This window comes from Rhinolophus sinicus, linkage group LG13 (genome assembly GCF_036562045.2).
Source record: "Rhinolophus sinicus isolate RSC01 linkage group LG13, ASM3656204v1, whole genome shotgun sequence".
NCBI lineage: Eukaryota > Metazoa > Chordata > Mammalia > Chiroptera > Rhinolophidae > Rhinolophus > Rhinolophus sinicus.
The window spans coordinates 38,659,690-38,681,412 of record NC_133762.1 but is presented as its reverse complement, the minus strand read 5'-3'; the positions used below and the strand labels follow the sequence as shown (position 1 = coordinate 38,681,412).

The 21,723-nt window shown below is 41.1% G+C and overlaps 1 protein-coding gene across 4 annotated transcripts in view; it reads left to right on the top strand.

Moving 5' to 3' along the window:
• Window positions 1–21,723, top strand: part of TM9SF4 (transmembrane 9 superfamily member 4) — a 47,615-nt gene that overhangs the window by 2,438 nt on the left and 23,454 nt on the right. For 2 of the 4 annotated variants that reach the window (XM_019748500.2, XM_019748501.2), the window contains exon 2: window positions 17,721–17,834. The exons of the other annotated variants lie outside the window; for them this stretch is intronic. In XM_019748500.2, coding sequence (XP_019604059.1) covers window positions 17,721–17,834 — 114 coding nt within the window. The remainder of the gene's footprint in view (window positions 1–17,720; window positions 17,835–21,723) is intronic. 4 annotated transcript variants of the gene reach the window in all.

The window sequence follows — 21,723 nt, the reverse complement described above, 5'->3', positions numbered from 1 at the left end:
TTTTGAAAGTTAGGGTTGTGGGTGGAAGTTTCAAGTGGTAGTATTTATTAGCTTTTCTCTCTCCTCCCTTTCCTTAGTGAATGGCCGTTCTTCCCCAAGGGTTGGGCTGCCCAGGTCTCTGTTAGCACAGTGGGTGTTACCTGAACCTGCAGGAGAAGACTTCTCCCACTATAGGAGTATGGCTGGTGTAAACTGAGGTTCTCTCCTGCCTTCCTGCTGCCCTGGGTTTAGACGACTCTATTACAAAGTTGCAGGATACAAGTTGATCTAGCTGGGTCTGAGGTGACAGACAGGCTCATATGTCACTCTTTATGGAAATAAGAAATATTGAGCATATGAAATATACTTTGAGGAATATTTTTGTGGTGGAACTTTGGAAATGTCCATTGAGTACATTTGCAGGCATCTCAGGAGTCTAGAAACCTCCATTTGGAGAATAAAACTCTGTGTACTCCTCTCACATATATCATCATTCATACAGTTTTGGATTTTTTTCCTTTTCTATCGATTTAATTAACATACCATAAAATTTACTCTTTTAAAGTATACAGTTTGGTGGGTTTCAGTATATTCACCAAGTTGTGCAACCTTCACCACTGTGTACCAGCACATTTTCTTCACCCCAGAAAGAAACCCATTAGCAGTCACTTCCCACACTCCCCGCCCCAGTCCCTCGCAACCACTGATTTACTTTCTGTCTATAGATTTGCCTATTGTACACATTACGTAAGTGTAACCATACAACATGTGGTGTTTTGTATCTGGCTTTTGTTTTTTTGTGTGTGTGGTTTTTTTTTTAGCATAATGTTTTCAAAGGTAATCCACGTAGCATGGATCAGTACTTCATTCCTTTTTATGGCCAAATAATATTCCATTGTATGGATGCACCATATTTTATTTATCCTTTTATTTGTTGATGGGCAATGGGATTGTTTCCACTCTTTGGCTATTATCAATAATATTGCTGTGAACATTCACATGCGTTTTTGTGTGGACATGTTTTCAGTTTTCTTGCATGTGTATAATACCTAGGGGTGCAATTGCTGGGTCAGTTCACACTGTTTTGAGGTTACTTGCGTTTGATCCAGTCCAGAGAGGCGGGGGAATGGACTCCATGACCTCAAAGCTCCCTTGAGCAGGTGGAGGCAGGGCTCGCCAGTCCCCCCAGCTCAGTCAGAAGCACAGGAACTGTTTTTAGTGGTGCCCTCTGGATGCAGAGTCCTGGAACAGGAGGCAGGAGGCCCGGATTCTCACTAGTCCCCTGTGTGGGAAGTTGCTGTGTCCTGTGGGCCTCGCTTGTGGGTGGGCGTCAGCCCATTAAGGAAGGAGCACTGGAGCAGGAGTCAGCAGCCTGCGCTTAGTCCCAGTACTGCCACTGATCCACTGTGTGGCCTGGGGCAAGTTCCTTTGGCTTTATTGGTCCGTTCCCATATCTGCCATATGTGAAATTAAGGTTTGGACCTGATGATTTCTAAATACCAGGTTGAAAATTCAGTTGTTTAGAATACGTGCACTTAAGGTGAGTCCTGCTGATATGCCTATAAAGTCAGATTGATTTGGGTTTTTTTTCTGTGAACATAGTCCCTGTGGCCTTTCCAAGCTTTTGTCTGTGATTGTGTTGACTGATCTCTTGAGTTGCCCCACCTGGCACATATTCTTCAGAAGCCACTGTGTCCCTGGAGCTGAGGTGCCGACCCCAGGCCTTGGTTCAGATGTGTTTCTCTGAGGAATCCCTTTAAAGAAGCGCCCTTAGTCCCCTCAGAAAGCGCAGAGGAGGCAGAGACAGGCCTTAAGTTGCCTCTTGATTTCTCTTTTACAACTTGGACAAAAGTTCCCCTTTGATGTCCACATTAAAGAAGCAGGTTGCAGAACGCTGGAGAAGGGTGAGTTTTGATCTACAGGCACTGGCAGGAAGGTGGGAAGGGCCCAGGATGAGCAGGGCCATCTGCCACCTACCACCCGCAAGCCTGCTTTGATCCCTGAACCATTTGCTGACACTGGTGTTTGCCAAATGGGTCATGGTTGGGGACAGCAGGACTTCTCCGTGCTGCCTCAGTCCTCTTCATTGCTTCCTTCTCTGCCTTCCTATCATGATTTCTCACCTACGCCTGAGCATTAAACTGACAGACCTCCCAGGGTTTGAAATCGAAGGCTTTGTATTCAGAAGGGATGCTAAACTACTAGCAGTTCTTAAAAAACAAAATCAGATCACAAGTTAGAACTGAATCCTTAAGGCTGTTGGAGAAGGGAGTCTGGGTGGTCTTAACATCTTTGGGCCTCGGTTTCTATTTCAGGTCGATGAGGTGCTATAAATTGGCAATCCATGACCCACAGCTTCACATGGACGTAATGGGGGACGGTGTATATTGGCACAGGACCTCAACATTTTTCAAGTTGTCAATGTTTAATGATTGGGAGATTACACAATTCCAGGTTTTCATTTTCTCTTGAAAATGTGGGCCCAAATTCCCCATTGGAAGCATTTTCCATGCAGGGCCCAGTTCATCGTTTTCTCCTCAATTCCCTCTTGTCTTACTTCCAAGCAGCTTCACCCTTTAGGTCACTTGCATGACGTGTCTAGATGGTTGAATTTGCAACCCCAGAATAAGATGGTTTCTATATAAAGTTTTTCCTACTCGGACATTCTGATTCAAAAGCTGTTAAAGGTCTGTGGTAATCCTTTACATTACCTGACTTCAAGGGAAAACTTTCTACTCACATAATACATTTCAGTTGATAAAGCATATGCCCGTCTACTATTCCATTTAATCCTTACAGAAACCCATTTTACAGATGAAAAAACTAAGGCTTGGTCTAAGGACCTGGGCTAGAATGTGACACTCTGATTTTTTGACTTTTGACAAACTGTTTACTTCTTTAAACCTCAGTTACCTTTATAAAAAATTTTTTTAATTGTAGTAAAATATACATGACAAAATTTATCATTTTAACTATTTTATGTGTACAGTTCCGTGGCATTAAGTACATTCACATTGTTGTGCAACCATCACCACCATCCAGCTTCAGAACTTTTCATCATCCCATATTGAATCGGTTTCCTTCTTTTTAAAAGGAGGATGATACTCTCCTCAAAAGGTTGTTGTGATGATGAAATGAAATATGAGATAAAGTGCCTGGCACAAAGAGAGCTCTCTGTAACTTTTCTTCTCCAAAGTTTGAAGTCTTCCAGAGGCGAATCATTTAAGCCAGTTGCTTGGACTGAGAGGTTTTTTATATATATAAACACTCAAAGCAGAGAGGGAGAGTCAGTGCGTTTCTCAAATTTTATTTCTGCACTTTTCTGGCCTCAAGGTTTAGGTCTGGTTGTCTGTTGTTTGCTGAGGGTAGTTATTTGTTTCATTGGATTTCCACAGCCTACTGCTGGTTTTCCTCTGCCCCCAAAGAACAGCTTTGAGTCATTTTGTGTATCTCTGCTCAACAGCTACTCTGTGTCTATGGGCTCTGAAACAAAGTACAGTTTCAGAGTCTCCTGTGGCTAATTTTAATCTGGGTTTGTTTATTTTATTTTATTTTTTGCTCTGTGAGTTCTTTAGCTCCATGGGGCTGCTTGGTAAGTGGTCTTTAGCTGTCATTAACCATCCTGCCTATGTGGTTGAATAACTTTGGGGGCTTTAGCTGATTGGGTAATTGATTTCAGTTAGCTGTTGGCAAACTGTGCCCCAAAGCGCTTGTGTGTGTGTGTGTGTGTGTGTGTGTGTGTGTGTGTTAATCTGGGGAGCAATTACTGAGTTATCTTAAAATGGCAACTGTATCTTTGAGAAGGAAAAGGAAGACTCTAGCTTGCCGTTAAGGAAGGTGCTGCTTTTGCAGCAGGAAAGGCATGAAATAGGAACCAGAAAGGCTGTTCAGATTGGCCAGAGTATCGTTAGGTGATGCTATATACGGAAAAGGAGAATGCAAGGCAGAGGGCTCCGGAAAAGAAAAGGTTAACTTCTGGCCACAGAGAAATGTGAGTGAATAAAATAGTTTTCAGTTCTCAGGGGAAACTTCCTATTTTCTTTGGAAGAAGTTAATTGTTCACACCTTTATGGAGGGTGAGGGGTACTTTTTAGTCCTACTAGTCCTTCATTGGGCTGTTGGGGAGAGATTTTTTTGCATGCCTGGCCCCCAAGAATAAAACAAATAGGGAGGCAAGACCCTGATTCTTGGGTCTCTCGAGCTTTATGACTTTCCAGGTCACCCCTATCTTTGCCAGTGGTGGGGTGTTAGATTACAGCACAAAGGGCTTCTAGATTGCCATCGCCTTGTTCCTTGACATGCTGCCTTTGCCGTCTCGTGACATGGAAACCAAGTAAAGCATTGAACGGGCTGGTTCACGTCTCTTAGGACTCCCACTCCTTTCATGGCTCTGAACACACAAAAGATGTTTGCTAAATAATTGACTTTTCAAGACCGAACCTCAGATGACAGTTCCTGGTGGTGATCAATTAAAAATTAAAGGAAAATACAATGGAATTTCTCAAGAAGCAGGTACTTTGTTACTCCATAACTTCCTTACCGAGATGAACTGTGGGTCAGACACCCTCTGTCAGGCTGTCAGGGCTGCAGAGGTAATGAAGTCAAAGAGTCACAGAAAGTTGAAATGGTACCCAAGACAGGAGTCTTAGCAGGGCCCATGAGCTTCCAAGGCCTCAGTCCTCCTGGAATCACACGTCAGAATCTGCATTTGGTAGCGCTTTTCCTGGGCGCAGGGTCTGCAGCGTTTTATAAGATTCTCAGAGGGGTTTGCAATACCCTCCCCAGGTTAAGAATTGCTGATCTGGTCTGGTTATCCACACACCTGGTGCCAGAATCCCCACTGCATTGTTTTTACCTTATAGCTCCCATTTTCTGTATATTTTCAGGAGAACTCACCCAACTTTCCTTCCCCTTCTTAAAATGTAAATGTATTTATTTATTTTTTATTGGGGAAGGGGAACAGGACTTTATTGGGGAACACTGTGTACTTCCAGGGCTTTTTCCTTCAAGTTGTTGTCATTTCAATCTTAGTTGTGAAGGGCACAGCTCAGATCCAGGTCTAGTTGCCATTGTTAGTTGCAGGGGGCGGAGCCCACCATCCCTTGCGGGAGTCGAGGAATTGAACCGGCAACCTTGTGGTTGAGAGCCCACTGGCCCATGTGGGAATCGAACCCGCAGCCTTTGGCATTAGGAGCACGGAGCTCCAACCGCCTGAGCCACTGGGCCGGCCCCAATGTATTTTATTTTGAATATGGGTGATCCATGTACATGGAAAAAAGTTAGTATAAAACTATAAATGAAAAGAAATTCACTTGGCTACCCCCAATCTATTCACCAGAGGTAGATAGTCTTTTATTTTTTTAAAAAATATTTCTCCGGAACATTTATGCACATAAAAATGTGTAAACAATTTTTAACGTACAGAGATGTAGAAGAAATAGTATAAAGAACCCCCATAAACCATCACCCAATTTCAACAATTACCATTATATTGCCAAACTACTTTCATCTATATCTCCTCTAGCTAGTTATTTTTTTTTCTTAAATAAAGGTATCATTTAACCCCCCCAAAATTACCATTTTAAGGATACAGTTCAATGATTTTTAGTAAATGTGTAGACTTGTGCAACCATCATCAAAATGACACGAAGTTTTAGAACATTTCCATCACCGCAACAAATTCCATTACATTCAGGGAATTGACACTTGCCGTCAGTCCCTGTTCCAACCACAGCCAGCCAACCACTGCTCTGCTTTCTGTCTCTATCGATTTGGCTTTTCTGGACATTTCATGTAAATGGAATCATGCAATGTATAGACTTTCGAATCTGGCTTTTATTGGATTGGTGCAAAAGTAATTGCGTTTCAAAAGGTTAATTGCAAAAAACCACAATTACTTTTGCACCAACCTAATACTTACTTAGCATGATGTTTTTGAGGGTCATCCATTCTGTAACATGAGTTGGTAGGTCACTCCTTTTTGTTGCTGAATAGTGTTCCAGTGTATAGCTACACTACATTTTGTTTATCCATTCACCAATTGATGGGTGTTGGGACTGTTTCCAATTTTGGACTATTGTGATCAAAGCTGTAGAAATATTCATGTACAAGTCTTTGTATGGACATACCATGTTTCCCCGAAAATAAGACTGGGTCTTATATTCTTTTTTGCTCCAAAAGACGCATTAGGGCTTATGTTCAGGGGATGTCATCCTGAAAAATCATGCTAGGGCTTATTTCCCGGTTAGGTAGTATTTTCGGGGAAACACGGTATATTTCCTTTTCTCTTGGGTAAACGCCTAGAATTGGAATTGCTGGATAGTATGGTAAGTTTATGTTTAACTTTTTAGAGATGCTGCCAGACTTTGCAAAGTAACTATACCATTTTACATTCCCACCAATATGTGAGGGTTTCGGTTTCTCCACGTCTTCGTCCACACTTGTTATTGTCTGTGTTTTTGAGGTTAGCCATTCTAGGGTGTGTGTGGTGATACCTCATTGTGGTTTTGTTTGCATTTCCCTTATGACAAATGATACTGAACATCCTCTCATGTGCTTATTAGGCATTCCTGTATCTTCTTTGGTGAAATGTCTATACAAACCTTTTGCCCATTTTTTAAATGGATTGTTTGTCTTCTTATTATTATAAGAGTTCTTTATATATTCAGGATACAAGTTCCCTTTCAGATACATGATTTACAAAATTTTTTCTCTTAGTCTGTGGCCTGTCTTTTATTTTTTTAATGTCTTTTGAAGTATAAAGTTTTAAATTTTGATGAACTCCAATTTTTCAATTTTTAAAATGTAGACTGTGCTTTTGATGTATCGATGGTAGCTTTACCTAACCCAAGGTCACAAAGAATTTCTCCTAGCTTCTTTTCTAGAAGTTTTATAATTTTAGCTTTTCTGTTTAGGTCTGTGATCCATTTTGAGTTAATTTGTGTGTATGGTGTAAGGTTCCTTTTGCATATGGCTACCAATTGTCCAAGCACCATTTGTTGAAAAGATGATCCTTTCCTGTTAAATTGCTTTGGCATCTTTGTTGAAAGTCAGTTTATGTGTAACATAAACATTTATTTCTGGACTTTTAATTCTGTTCCATTGATCTTTATGCTTATTCTTACCACACTGTCTTGATTACTGTAGCTTTATAATAAGCTTGGAAATTGGGAAGTATAAATGCTCCAATTTTGTTCTTTTTTTAAAGTTGGTTTGGATGTTTTGGGTCCTTTGTATTTCATACAAATTATAGGGTGATCTTGTCAATTTTTACAAAAAAAAACCTGCTAGGATTTTGATAGGGATTGTATGGAAACTGTAGATCAATTTGGGGAGAATTGTCATCCTCACAACACTGAGTCTTCTAATCCATTAACATGGAAAGTCTCTCCAATTTAGATCTTCATTCTTAGCAGTGTTTTGTTATTTCCAGTATACAAGCCCTTTTAAAATTTTTGTTCCTAAATGTTTCATTCTTTTTGAAGCTATTATAAATGGAAGTATTTTTTTCTTATTTTTGGATTGTTTGTTGCTAGTATGTGGAAATACAATTAGTTCTTGTAGTTGTTTTGTGGATTCCTTTGGATTTTCTAGATACAAGATATGTGATCTGCAAATAAAAGCACTTTTCTTTTTAATCTGGATGCCTTTAATTAATTATTTGCTTTAGTGCACATTAGTTACATTTATATACAGTGTTGACTAGAATGGCAAGAGTGCACATCCTTGCTTTGTTCCTCATCTTAGGGGGAAGCATTCAGTCTTTCACCATTAAGTATGATGTGGGCTGTGGGTTCTTCATAGCTGCCCTTCATCTGATTGAGGAAGTTCCTTTCTATTCCTAGTTTGTTGAGTGTTTTTATCATGCATGTTTGTTGGATTTTGTCAAGTGCTTTTCCTGCATCTATTGTGATAATTGTTTGGGTTTTGTCCTTCATCCTATTTATATGGTATATTACATTGATTGATTTTCAGATATTAAGCCAACCTTGCATTCCTGGGATAAACCCCACTTGGTCGTGATATATAAACCTTTTTATATGTTGCTGGATTTGATTTTCTAATATTTTGTTTAGGATTTAAAAATTCATGTTCATGAGGAATATTCATTTGTAGTTTTCTTTTCTTGTGATGTCTTTTTCTGACTTTGGTACATGGTTTTAAAATTTTATTTAAACAAGTGAAATTATGCTCTACATACAGTGCTGTGCATCTTACTTTTTTTCCTACTTAATAACTTAGGTTGGCAGTCCTTTAATAATAATTCTACCTTCCTTTTAAGTAAATATTGCTAAATTGCCTTCCCCAAAGATTTAACCAATTTACCAATGGCTAGTATACTCAGATTTTTTAAAGCTTTGTGACTCTGATAGGTAAAAAGTGAGATGTAATTATTTTGATTTGCATTTTTTAAAATTATGAATGATGTTGAGCATCGTTTTGTGTTTGGCCATTTGAACTTTTTAAAAAACTGCTCATTTATATTCTTTTGGGTTATTTGTCCTTTGTGGGCTTGTGAGAGCTCTTGGCATACTGAAGACGTTTTCTTTGTCAGATGTGTGGTGAATATATTTACCCAAATTGTCTTTTTTTGTGGTGTATATTTTTTCATTTTCTTCATCATATACGTCTTTTTTTTGGCTTTTGGATTTTGTTTCATCCTTAGAAAACTTTTCATGTCAAGATTGTTCAAAAGTATATCTATATTTTCTTCCAATACTGCTTCTATTTCAATTTGTATATTTAAGTCTTGTCTGTCTTCTCCCGTACCAAACAGTTTGGATAGCTCTATGCTGCGTTTTAGTATGTAGTAGAACTAGTCTGCCTTCATTTTTTCTTCTTTTCAAAATAATCCTGAAGTAAAAAGGAAATACCAAACCGACTACAGTGGTTTGTTTCTTAGTAGAAAAGCCTCGAATCGGGGGAGGGACACGGAAGACAAAGAATCAGAGAGGACAAGAACTAGAGAGGAAGGGTGAGGAGAGACAGACAGCAATGAACCTGTGGCAGCACTCTTCTTCTTTGGACATCTCTAATCATGACTTCAAGGTGTCCCGTTGTCCCCTGGCTCCCACTATGGTGACAAACCTCTGATCACTCTGCTGTGCTAGGCTTGGTGCAGCTGGACTTTCCTCACTCTGCAGATAACTTGCTATGTGACCACGGGTATGTCACTTCCCCTCTCTGGACTCCTGGATGACTTGACCCCTGAAGTTCTTCAAAAAATGTCTTTATCAGACTCAACTCTGGGTGGAACTTTGCCTTGTTTTGTTCCACCTTTAGGTTGCTTGGGTTGATAGGATGTCCCATATTTTCAAGGGAATCATGAATTTCTCGAGTTTCAAGGGAGGTCATAAGGCTTCTGGTTTACCTTTCTCACTGGGGTGGGGATATTGCCTTTCACCCCCTTCCATGGTCACCTGCTCCTGTCTGATTCATTCATGGTGCTAGCCTCTTCCTTCGCTGGCTGGCTCTCTTGTTGGAAGTTTCCTTACACTGAGCCTACATCTCCCTCCTTGCAGTGAACTCATTGGTCTGCTTCCCACTGCAACCCGAGCAAGGCCATTGCCTTATCAGTCACCTGCTATGTGCCAAGTGCTTTATGTACTTTATTTAATCCTACGACCATCACCACTCCACCACCCTGCCATGTGTTTAGTATTATATTCCTATTTTACAAATAAACCCAAGACTCAGAGAGTTAACAACAACAACAAAAACTTGCCCCCAAAAAACTTTCCCAAAGTCACACAGCTAAGAAGTGGTGGGTTTGGGATTTGAATTTATGTCTGTATGGTCCCCAAAGCCGGTGCTTTTTCTACAACACTAGTGGTTCTCAGAGCGTGATCCCAAGACCAGACCAGCACATTAGTATCTTCTGGGAACTAGCTAGAAATGCAGATTCTCAGGCCCTGCTCCAGATGGGCTGAAGAAAGCACTGTGGGAGTTGGACCCAGGAATCTATTTCAATAAGCCCTCCTGGTAAATTTCCTTGCATGCTCAAGTTTCAGGACCACTGCCCACCCACCATTCTGCTTCCTCACTTAGCTGCTGCTTGTCACATCTGACCAAGAATTTATACCCTGTTTCCCCGAAAATAAGACCTAACCAGACAGTCAGCCCTGATGTGTCTTTTGGAGCAAAAATTAATATAAGACCCGGTCATATACTATAGTATAAGACTGGGTATAATATAATATAATATAATATAATATAATATAATATAATACCGGGCCTTATATTAATTTTTGCTCCAAAAGACGTATTAGAGCTGATGGTCTGGCTGGGTCTTATTTTCAGGGAAACACGGTAGGTGATTTATCCTTATTAGATGTCAAATTTAGGACTGGAACTACTGTATCTCTGGGGCAGAAATGTGCTGTATACCTCTCCCCCAATCTCTCTCTCTCTCTTTCTTTCTCTCTCTCGCTAGTTTTTAAAACTGCAAATAGGATTTATTCTTTTACTACTTAAAGTTCTTCCATTTAGTACTTAAAGTTAGTATCTCCAACTGCACTAAGGACATGCCCAGATTCCTCAGTGTGGCTTTTGTGGGATGTGTCCCTTACCTGTTTTCCAGCCTCCTTTCTACACAGACCGATCCCTGCTTGCTAGTCAAAGGATGGTCCACGTCATCATCACCCAGGAACTTGTTAGAAATGCAGCCTCTCAGGTCCAACCCCAGACCTGCTAAATTGGAATCTGCATTTTAACAAGGTCTCTAAGTGATCTGTATGCACAAAGTTTGAGAAGCACCAGCACACACTTCATCTGCCAGAAACTCCTTATGGTGGCCCCCAGGCCTTTGTGCCTGTGTTTTGCTTTTCCTGGAACACTTCTCCCTTCCCTCGTCTTTCCCTTCAGGCCATGGAGTAGGTTTGAGTTCTCAGATCTGCACCCCTCCCCACGGAGAGTTGGTGTATTGCTGCTCCTGTGTATTCCCCAAAACACCGTCCTTAGCCTCATAATCTTCCATAGCCTCTGGAACCTAGTTTTGTGATTGGCTGATGACCTGTCTCCATCCCCCAACTGGCTGAAAGCTCCTTGTGGGCATGGGTTCTGTGATGCTGGCATAGTGCCTGACACACAGTAGGTGCTCAGTAAATAGTGAAGTAATTTCTGCACTGGTTAGAGCATGGGCTTTGGGATCAGACTGCCTGGGTTCACATCGTGACTCAGCTAGTGTTATGTCACCTCTCGGAGCCTCAGTTTCCTGATCTGTGAAATGAGAATAAGAGTCTATCTCATAGGATTGTTGTGAAAATGAATTGGGTTAGTGCATGAAAAGAACCTAGAACTGTACCTGGCACATAATCAGCATTCAGTAAATGTTAGCTGTAGGTGTTAGCAATATGCCCTTCATCTGTTAATATAACTCACCTGCCTAAAAAGAGCATACGTACCTGTTTCTCTTCATTCTGACCTTGGGTAAGTTATTTAATCTCTGGATCTCGGGTTAACTGGCAGTCATCTGTGAAATGATGACAAAAACCCCAGGTAGTTGTAGTTGTGAGGATGGTGCAAATCGGTGTTTGTAAAGTGTTTAGCACAAAGCAGGGACTGGGTAAGTGGAAGGGAGGGACCTGTCTGCCACAGTGCCTGGTACTTCCTGTGTAGGTGCTCAGTAACTCTGTGGATTCCTGTTGCTTTTTCGTGTTGTTTTCCACTAGGTGAGTATTATCCTCATTGTTGTGTCTTTTTTGGGGTGTGTGTGTGTGTGTGTGTGTGTGTACTTGTTTCATTGGTTTGAGACTTTGGAACAAAAGTGTATTGACGTCTTTGAGGATTTGCTTTTCATTCCTTTGCAACCTGAGCTCTCAGGGAGCCCTTGAGTTCCCCAGGGCTGTCTTTCTGCTAAGATTGGAGGATTCTGTTTCAAAAGAAGGTAGAACTGGAGTGACTTCTAAGATTTAATTGGCTTGATAACCCAGGAGATTGTAATCCTCTGCCCTGGCTTCAAATCACATATCAGATAAGGTAAACAGGTCTGGTATTAATGGCTTCCTACGAGGGGAAATTCAGAACACACATAAATATATTTTTCTTTTTTTAATGAATTTTTTTTTATTGGGGAATATTGGGGAACAGTGTGTTTCTCCAGGGCCCATCAGCTCCAAGTCGTTGCCCTTCAATCTAGTTGTGGAGGGCGCAGCTCAGCTCCAAGTCCAGTCGCCGTTTTCAATGTTTAGTTGCAGGAGGCACAGCCCATCATCCCTCGTGGGAATTGAACCTGCAACCCTGCTGTTGAGAGCTCACACTCTAACCAGCTGAGCCACCCGTCTGCCCCTCCAGAAGCTTAGCTGCAGCTCGTTGTCTTCAATCTAGTGTGGAAGGCGCAGCTACTGGCCCATGTGGGAATCGAACCAGCAACCCTGTTGTTCAGAGCTTGCGCTCTAACCAACTGAGCCACCCGGCCGCCCTCAGAACACATATATTTTTTATTAGCAAGAAATAGTAATATTAACTGTGGGCTTTTTATATGGCCTTTATTGTGTTGAGGTAAGTTCCTTTTATACCTATTTTGTTGAGAATTTTAATCATGAATGAATGTTGAACTATGTCCAATGCTTTTTCTGTGTCTATTGAAATGATCATGTGGATTTTTTTCTCTCATTTTGTTAAGTGGTGTAAGTATCACATTGATTGATTTGCATATGTTGAACCATCCTTGCATCCCAGGGATAAAGCCCACTTGATGTTGGTGTATGATCCTTTTAATGTGCTGTTAAACTTGGTTTGCTAGTATTTTATTGAGGATTTTTGCATCTGTGTTCATCAAGTATATTGGCCTATTGTTTTCTTGTGGTATCTTTGTTTGGTTTTGGTATCAGGGTGATTGATGCTGGCCTCATAAAATGAGTTTGGAAGTATCCCCTCTTCTATTTTTTGGAAGAGGTTAAAGATTGGTATTAATTGTTCTTTGAATGTTTGGTAGAATACACTTGTGAAGCCATCTGATCCTGGATTTTTTCTTTGTTGGAAGTTGTTGATACTGACTCAGTCTCCTTATCTTTTTATTGGTCTGTTTAGGCTTTCTGTTCCTTCTTGATTCAGCTTTGGTAGGTTGTATGTTTCTCGGAATTTATCCATTTCTTTTAGGTTACCCAGTTTGTTGACATATTCATTATAGTCCCTTATGATCCTTCTTATTTTCGAGGCATGTGTTGTAATGTCTCCCCTTTCATTTCTGATTTAATTTCAGTCTTCTCTTTTTTTCCTTAATTAGTGTTGCTTAGTGTTTGTTGAGTTTATCTTTTCAAAAAACCAACTTAGTTCTATTGAGTTTTATATCTTTTAAATTCTCTCTTTTTATTTATTTCTGCTCTAATCTTTATTATATCCCTCCTTCTGCTAATTTTGGGCTTAGTTTGTTCATTTCCTAGTTTCTCGAAGTATAAGGTTAGGTTTTTAGATTTTATTTTTTTTTTTAAGATTTTATTGGGGAAGAGGAACAGGACTTTATTGGGGAACAGTGTGTACTTTCAGGACTTTTTTCCAAGTCAAGTTGTTGTCCTTTCAATCTTAGTTGTGGAGGGTGCCGTTCAGCTTCATGTTGTTGTCCTTTCAGTCTTAGTTGTGGAGGGCGCAGCTCAGCTCCAGGTCCACTTGCCGTTGCTAGTTGCAGGGGGCACAGCCCACCATCCCTTGTGGGACTCCAGGAATTGAACCGGCAACCTTGTGGTTGAGAGCCCACTGGTCCATGTGGGAATCGAACCGGCAGCCTTTGGAGTTAGGAGCATGGAGCTCCAACCACCTGAGCCACCGGGCCGGCCCTAGATTTATTTATTTATTTATTTTTTAATGTAGGCTTTTATCGCTATAAACATCCCTCTTAGTACTGCTATTATTGCATTCCACAGATTTTGGTATGTTGTATTTTCATTTTCTTTTGTCTGAGGTACTTCTTAAATTCCTACTTGCTTTATCTTTGACCCAACGGTTGTTTAAGAGTGTGTTGTTTCGTTTTTACATATTTGTGGATTTTCCTGTTTTATTGCTGGGTTTTAGTTTCATTTCATTGTGGTTAGGAAAGATACATGGAATGATTTCAATCTTCTTAAATTTAAGACTTGTTTTGTGACCTAACATGTAATCTATCCTGGAGTATGTGCCATGTGCACTTGAGAAGAATGTGTGTTCTGCTGTTGGGTGGGAGGTTCTATATATGTCTGGTAGGTCCATTTAGTTTGTAGTGTTATTCCAGTCAGCCATTTATTGATTTTCTGTGTGGATATTCTATCCGTTATTGTAAGTGCTATATTGAAGTTCCTTACTATTATTGTATTGCTTTCAATTTCTCCTTTCAGATATGTCAGTATTTGTTTTATATACTTAGGAGCTCTGTTGTTGGGTGCATATGTATCTTTAATGGTCATATCTTCCTATTGAATTGACCCTTTTGTCGTTATATATAATGCCCTTTGTCTCTAGACACAATTTTTGACTGAAAGTCGGATGTATTTTGTCTGACATAAGTGAGCCATTTCTGATTTCTTTTTGTTACCATTTACGTGGAATATCTTTTTCTATACCTTCACTTTCAACCTATGTGTGTCTTTAAAGTGAATCTCTTGTAGACAACGTGAGCTCTGGGTCTTTTTTTTTTTCTTTAATCCCATTCAACCACTGTGCCTTTTGATTAGAAATTTAATCCATTTACTCCCTAGGTTATTCTAATATGCATCAACATTGAGAACCACTATTCTATACATGCAGATAGGGTATAGTGTAGGCATAATAGATATTCTTGGGATTCTTAAACTAGGTGCTTGGACAGGTGGCAAGGTAGGAGATGTCAAGAACTCTTTAAATTTGAGGATTTAAAAAAAATTATATTCTCAAGGGGATACAGCAAAGATTAAGAACCATAGTATTCAACCGTTATGTGAGTGGATGGTTTTATATTTTCATAGCTCAGAGGTCGGTTGGTGCTTATTAATTTGATAGGGATTTATTGAGTACCCCATCAACAAAGCTAGACAAACGATTAGTGCCGCTGAAGAAGAGATGGCAGATACGTAAATGACCATAATTCAATGTGAAAAGTACACTTTTGGGATGGTCTTTTGATACAGAGTGCCAGATTGTCCCCCACAAGTGTTCCCATTTATAACTCCTCCAGCCATATGAGAATATCAAAGCAGTGACATTTTAATATCTAAAACTGATAGTGTCATTTTGGGGCAGTCATTAATTCTAAGCTGAACTTCTAAATTGCTTTTGGTTGCCAGTTTATATCATTCAAAGATTCTAGCATATGGAACTACCATTTGCCATTTTTCATCTGTTGATCCTTCCTCAAAGGTAAATTGATTTGAGATTCATTGATAGGATCTTTGTGAGGCTTGTCTATTTTCTGCATCTTTTTTCAAAAATTCAGAGTTGGGTTGTTTTTATTTTTAAATAACTTTTGGATGACAGTGTATGTCATTAACTCAAGATTTGTCTTCCTTTCATTTTAGTTAACTGGAATTCAAGTACAAAGAGGAATTAGAGGAAAAGCGAGGACATGGTTTACTTTTCTCACACAAAACACACATTCTAAGGACTGACCAATGAGGCTTAGCAGTGGGTTCCAAAGAGGGAGGAAGGGAGGGCCCAGATCTTCTGATGACCAGTCAAGTGGAGGAAATCCTCTGATCCAGAGGAAACCAGATGTGACCAGCCCACAGGCAGAAGGCTGTCTATCACAGAAAGTGAAAAATCTTTTTGTTGTCGTATTCATGGCAAGGCCATAGAACTAAATGAACCCTTCCATTTGTGCACGCACAGACTGTCTCTAGAGGGATTTCAAGGAGCTGGTGATAGCAATTGTCTGTGGGGACCTAACGTAGGAGGAAGATTTCTTTCTCACGGTATACCCATTTGTACTGTTTGAATTATTTACTGTATCTGTTTTACTTTTTTAAAACTTTCTAAAGCTAGTTGTTTTTTTAAAAGCCTACTCACCCATGGTTATGGCAGATGTTAACATTAGAAGAAACTGGGTGAAGAGTATATGGGAACTCTCATAGTATCTTTGCAACTCTTCTGTAAATCTAAACTTACTTTACAATTTAAAAAAAAAGGAAAAGGACAGAAAAGGGAAAAATAGTGTCTTCCTGTACAGAATCCTGCCCCATTAGGCAATTTTCTATCTTCTAGTCATGTCATTTCCTTTAAAGATTTTCCTCCTCTCATCCCTAATTCTGCTGACCTTCTCATTGCCAAATACACTGCAGCTCTCTTAGCCATTTTTCACTGTTTTTATTGGGGTCAAACTATTATTTCATTTCGTAATGAACATCAGCTGGCAGATGCTTATAAATGTTCACAGCAAATCGGGAAAAACATTCTGTGAATATGTTGCTTTTAAGTCTTTGACCAAGCTGTGTATCTAAAGTGTACAGAGCTCAGAACCTTAAACTTTTAAAGCTATTTTTTCCTCATCTTGTGCTCTTGGTGAAAATACAGATGAGTCTACATGTTTGGCAAGCACCCTGAGTGATGCTGATTGCCTAAAAAATTGAGTTTCAGAAAGAATGATCTGCGTGTGTGTGATGGGGGAGGGGTGGTAGCTTGAAGGCTGGGGGGCTGCAGAGGCAAGGTGGTCAGGAGGCTGCGGCCAACGTCTGGGTGAAAGGAAATGAGGCTCAGAAATGCTGCAGCACTAAAGGGGGTGGAGAGAGAAGGCAGACGCAAGACGGAGTTGGTGATCCAGGTGTGTGGATGACAGAAGTTCCTTGTTCAGACTGGGCAGAATCAGGAAGCTCCTCTAGTTCCTGGAGGGGTGAAGCATAGTATTAATGTAGGGAAGGCCATGCTTTGATGGGTACATTTCTTGAAGCCAGTGATTGGTCTTTCTTGCCTTTGATTCCCACGTGACTATCCTGCATGCAGATTGTTTGCCGAGTGCCCACTCCGTGCCAGGCACTGGGGACACAGTCCTTGCTCCCCCAGAGATTACATACAAGTGGAGGGGGACGGATTACATACAATCAAACAAATACATATTGTACATGTCAAGTAGAGAAGTCCATGAAGAGTAATGAAGTAAAGGGATGGAGAAGTGGGTAATGGGAGCTCTGAGGATGATATTTTAGGTAGAATAGTCAATAATGGCTCCTTTGAGGAAGTGACATTGGAGAGAGATTCGCGTGAAATACACAATGAGATGAACCATGCACGTATCTGTGGGAAGGGTGCTCTGGCAGAGGGACCGTGGAAGGTGATGGCCATGAAGGGTGGAGAAGGGCTTGCTGTCGAGAGACGACAAGTAGGAGCTGAGTGAGGAGGAGAGAGGGAGGTGATGAGGTCAGGACAGTTTTGAAGAAGGCTTGTGAGAAACGAGGTTGGTAATAGGAGCTTCCTGACAAAGCGAGCCTGTTGCTATATAAAGAAATGGGAATTAATGGAACACTGTGGAGCTTTATTTCCTGCTAGCTCTACAGGAGAGTGATGCAATGTGAAACGGTTAAAAGAACATTGATCCAGAAGTGGGGAAATGCGGCTCCTGCATTAGTCTTCCCTTTTGCCCCATGTCAATTTCTTATTTTATTGCTCATTTCTGGAAGTGCAGAATTGGTTATGTAGCTCTCGTGGGGGCATTTGGGAGGTAGCACTTGGAAGGGCCTCAGGCTCCTCACAATAGGGACGAGACTGGGTCAGTTAAGGCAGACATGAGGTGCTGGGACTTGGTCTGCCCCAGAGGGACGGTCACTTCTCTCCCTCATTCCAACCTCAGCCTTTCTTCTTCCAAGCAGGATTGGTTGCCGTGGTTACTGCTCCTTCTCTCCCTCACGTACGAAACAAGAGCCTTCTATGTCCCTGGGGTGGCGCCAATCAACTTCCACCAGAACGACCCTGTAGAAATCAAGGTCAGTGCGTTCCTGGACTTTTGGAGCCTCTGCTGGGCATTCTGGCTGGAGGACCCTCGCCCGCGGGTCACGTCCCTCCTGTGGTTGCAGAGAACAAAGACCTGAGCCAGTTACCCTGGGAAAAAGAGGGTTCACTGCGTGCTCATGGGCTGAAAGTACAGTGCCTTCAGGAGCCTGCAGTTCCAGGAACTCTGCCTCTTCTCTCTCCCTCTCTGTGCCTCTGGCTCTCTGCATCTCTGCCTGTGTGAGTGTGTTCTCTCTCTCTGTCCCTCTGTTTCTCTTTCTCTCCGGCTCTTCGTGCATTTCTGTGTCTCTGTATTTCTCTCTCACTTTCACTCTTACACGTTTTCCTCTCTCTCTCCCTCTGTCTCGTCTCCATTTCTTTTGTGTCCCTGTCTCTCTCAGCCTGCTTCCTCTATGACGCTCTGCCTCCCTCTTTCATCTGCTCCATTCTCCTATCTTACAGCTTTTCCTGCATAACCTATATTGTCTGTGCATACACGGTCTATTATGGCCTCTGTTTTTTCAATTTTAGCTTCAGCCGCCAGCTGGATTCTCCAGTTCAGTATCTTCGAGCTGCGAACTACATATCTGAGTGGTGATATATGAGATGATTTTAAGTGGTTGACAAATATATTTTATTTTCATAGCTATTTTCTTTTAACGTATGTTAGAAAATATAGCTAGTATTTCAACTCATGATTTCATGGCTGTCATTGTTGGCTTACTATTTTTAATACTGATATAATGTTTGCTTCTTAAATGTATTTACTAAAAAATGAGTCAGATCCAAATAAATAGTAGAATAAGTGGTAAGTAGATAGGGCAAGTTGGTGCATGAACGATTAAGGTTTGGGAAGCATTGCCCTAAATCATAATCCAGAGAGAAGCCATTCCAACTGGTCCACTTCACCTTTTCAGGTTGGATGCCCACCTGTGGGTCAGTCAGCTGTGGCAGGGGTAGAGAGTAGAAAAGATTCACTTAAAATATGGTTGACCAGGGGCAATGGGCAGGCTGGCACCTGGATTATGTCTCTAAAACTGAACTCTTGGTGGCATTCTCAGAGCACCAAGCAGGGCTGGGGTTGGTGATGTATCTTTTTGGATCTGGTTTCCCAGGAAACAAACTCTAAGGTGAAGATTTGGTGTAGGAGATTTATTGTGCAGGCTCTCAAGGGCACTTGGAGGGAGTGAGAGAAGCGGGACTGGGCAGAGAGAGACGTTGAGCTGTGGTACAACTGAGGCCTTTGGGAAGTTCTGGAACTCGAATGGCTGGCCCTTCAGAGTTGTTCCAAATTGAGGCAAGGGGACTGGCTCTCTGTCCTACTATGGACCAGTTACTGGATACAGACTGCCACCAGAGAAGGGGTGTAACCTTGTACAAGGGCTCCCACCTAAAAAGACTCCCCTCTACCATCACCCAAATACAACCATTCTTAATACTGTGGTCTGTTTTTCTTAGTCTTTTTTTTCTGGGCAGTGTTCACAGCGTAGGATATTTGCCATTCTTACACCTCCAGAAATCCCCCACTTCTTGACCAGCACATCAGCCCCCCGTAGATAGAGTCATGTATAGTTGGAATTTTTAAGTCTGTCCTCATATCCTTAGTGATTCTGTAGAAAGGGCTAGCAAAACTTATAAAGTGATGAAAATAAGTTCTGCTCCTAAAATAAATGTACATTTCTTGCTTCATTACCATGTTGATGTGAACCACATCTTTACAGGTGTGTGCAAAACAAAGCAGTGAGATTGCATGAACATAAAGTTTGTATTCTGCCCTGAGCATCAAGCCTTCACAAGGAGAAGCAGAAGACCAGCAAATCGCAAAGGGCCATCCACATGACATCCTCTCATGTACATGTCCCTTTGTTTGCCACCAAATTTTAAGTGTTAGCAAAATTTCAAATTGTTACACATCATACACATTTGGGGCAACAATTACAAGCAACTTCTGATTATCCAGGGGCGTTAACCCGTTTAGAGATTAAACATTTAAATAATACACTAGTGAAAAAATGAAATTATCATGAACCAAGTTCCAAAAGGGCAGAGATCTTACCTGCCCTTTTCACTGCTGTATCACCATCTCCTAGAACATTGCCTGGCAGGGTGGATAAACATGTCTGATGAATGACTATTAGAAGGTGTCTGCATTTAGAATGACACAGTATAGAGTACTGTGGGGTACATTCTTATCTGTGGGGATACATTCCAAGACCCCCAGAGGATGCCTAAAACCATGGATAGTACCGACCCCTATATATATACTACGTTTTTTTTCTATATACACATACACATACTTGACGGCTCCTCTTTGGCATGGCCAAATTGCCAGCATCACTGTACTCTTGCGCTTTGGGACATTATTAAGTAAAATGAAGGTGACTTGAACATAAACACTGTGACACCCTACAGTTGGTCTGGTAACTAACGGGCAGGTAGGGTACACAGTGTGGATACGCTAAGCAAAGGGGTAGTTCACATCCCGGTCAGGGTGAGTGAGACGGTGTTGAGATTTCATCACACGGTTCAGAATGGTGTGCAGTTTAAAACTTATGAGTTGTTTAATTTCTGGAATTTTCTGTTTAATGTTTTCGGACCACAGTTGACCGTGGGTAATTGAAACACGGAAAGCGAAACCTCAGTAAGGGAGGCATACTGTAAATGCAGCATTCCGTGTGTTGCCTTATTGTGAGTGTCTTCCTTGGAAGTCAGACTTGTAACTTTCAGGCATAATAATTACAATAACATTTATCGAGGGTTATTTACATGCCAGGTTTTATGCATGGCTTAGCTCAGGATCCCCTCCCCCCGTCCCCTCCCCCCCAGGAATGTTCTGGGACAGACACTGTATGTTTTACAGATTTACTGTACATTTTACAGATAAGGAAACTGAGGCTCAGGGAGGTGAAACTACTTGACCAAGATCACCTGGTTAGCTTGAGAGTGAGTTCAGAGCCCCGTCTCTTCAGCGCGACAGTACCCTTCCTCCCAGTGCCTCTACAGAGAGTCCCGTCCAGAGCAAAGCTTGTGGCATAGAGAGGACGGGTGGCGCTGGCTTCCAGTCCTGCCAAGCTGGGCATAGGAGAACAGATACCTTAGGTGGAAAGAGAGGAGTGGGAGGGCACATAAAGGCAGGACTTGGTCTCTTTGTAATATGGATTCTTTTTGGATTGTCCAGAAAGAGAATACTAGGAAGCACAAAATAACAGGCAGGCTGTTACAACAGACAATCACTTTTTGGCTGTTTTGCCTCAAGCAATTCGTGAAATGCTGATAGAGGTCCTCAGTCCAACATCTAAAAAGCTCTGAAACCCAAACTTTTCCTAAGCTTGTAGGCGAGGCCTGACCGGAACTGACAGGGGACTGTTTATTGACTTTATTTATCCCACTTAGTAGCAATATTTGTGTATTTCCTTGTATGAATAGTCATTGGATATGGAGTACTACTCCAGATCCAGCCTGGAGGGTGTTATAAAACCAATATGGGGGGTGTTATAAAACCAATGTATATTATATCACACCACCCTTTTAAAATCTGAAAAAACTTTAATTCCAAAACGAGTTTTAGTAAGGCTTGTAGACCTGGATTCTAAATATTATTTACATCTAGATGGTGTATAAGGAGTGGCTGTTAGTTCCTAAATACCAAGATAATTTTAGTTACCTTTAAGTTTAACTTTATTATTTGCAACATGTTGATTGGTTCTGATTTATCTGTGGTTTTGGTGTTATCTATGATTTTCACTGTTTCCTGAGCTGCATTCTGTGTGCTTGTATCATTTCCTAGACATTTTCCTTCATTCTTAAACCTCATTTTTAATGGTTGCATAATATTCAATTTAATAAATATATCATGGTTGATTGACCAGTTTCCCATGGTAAGGG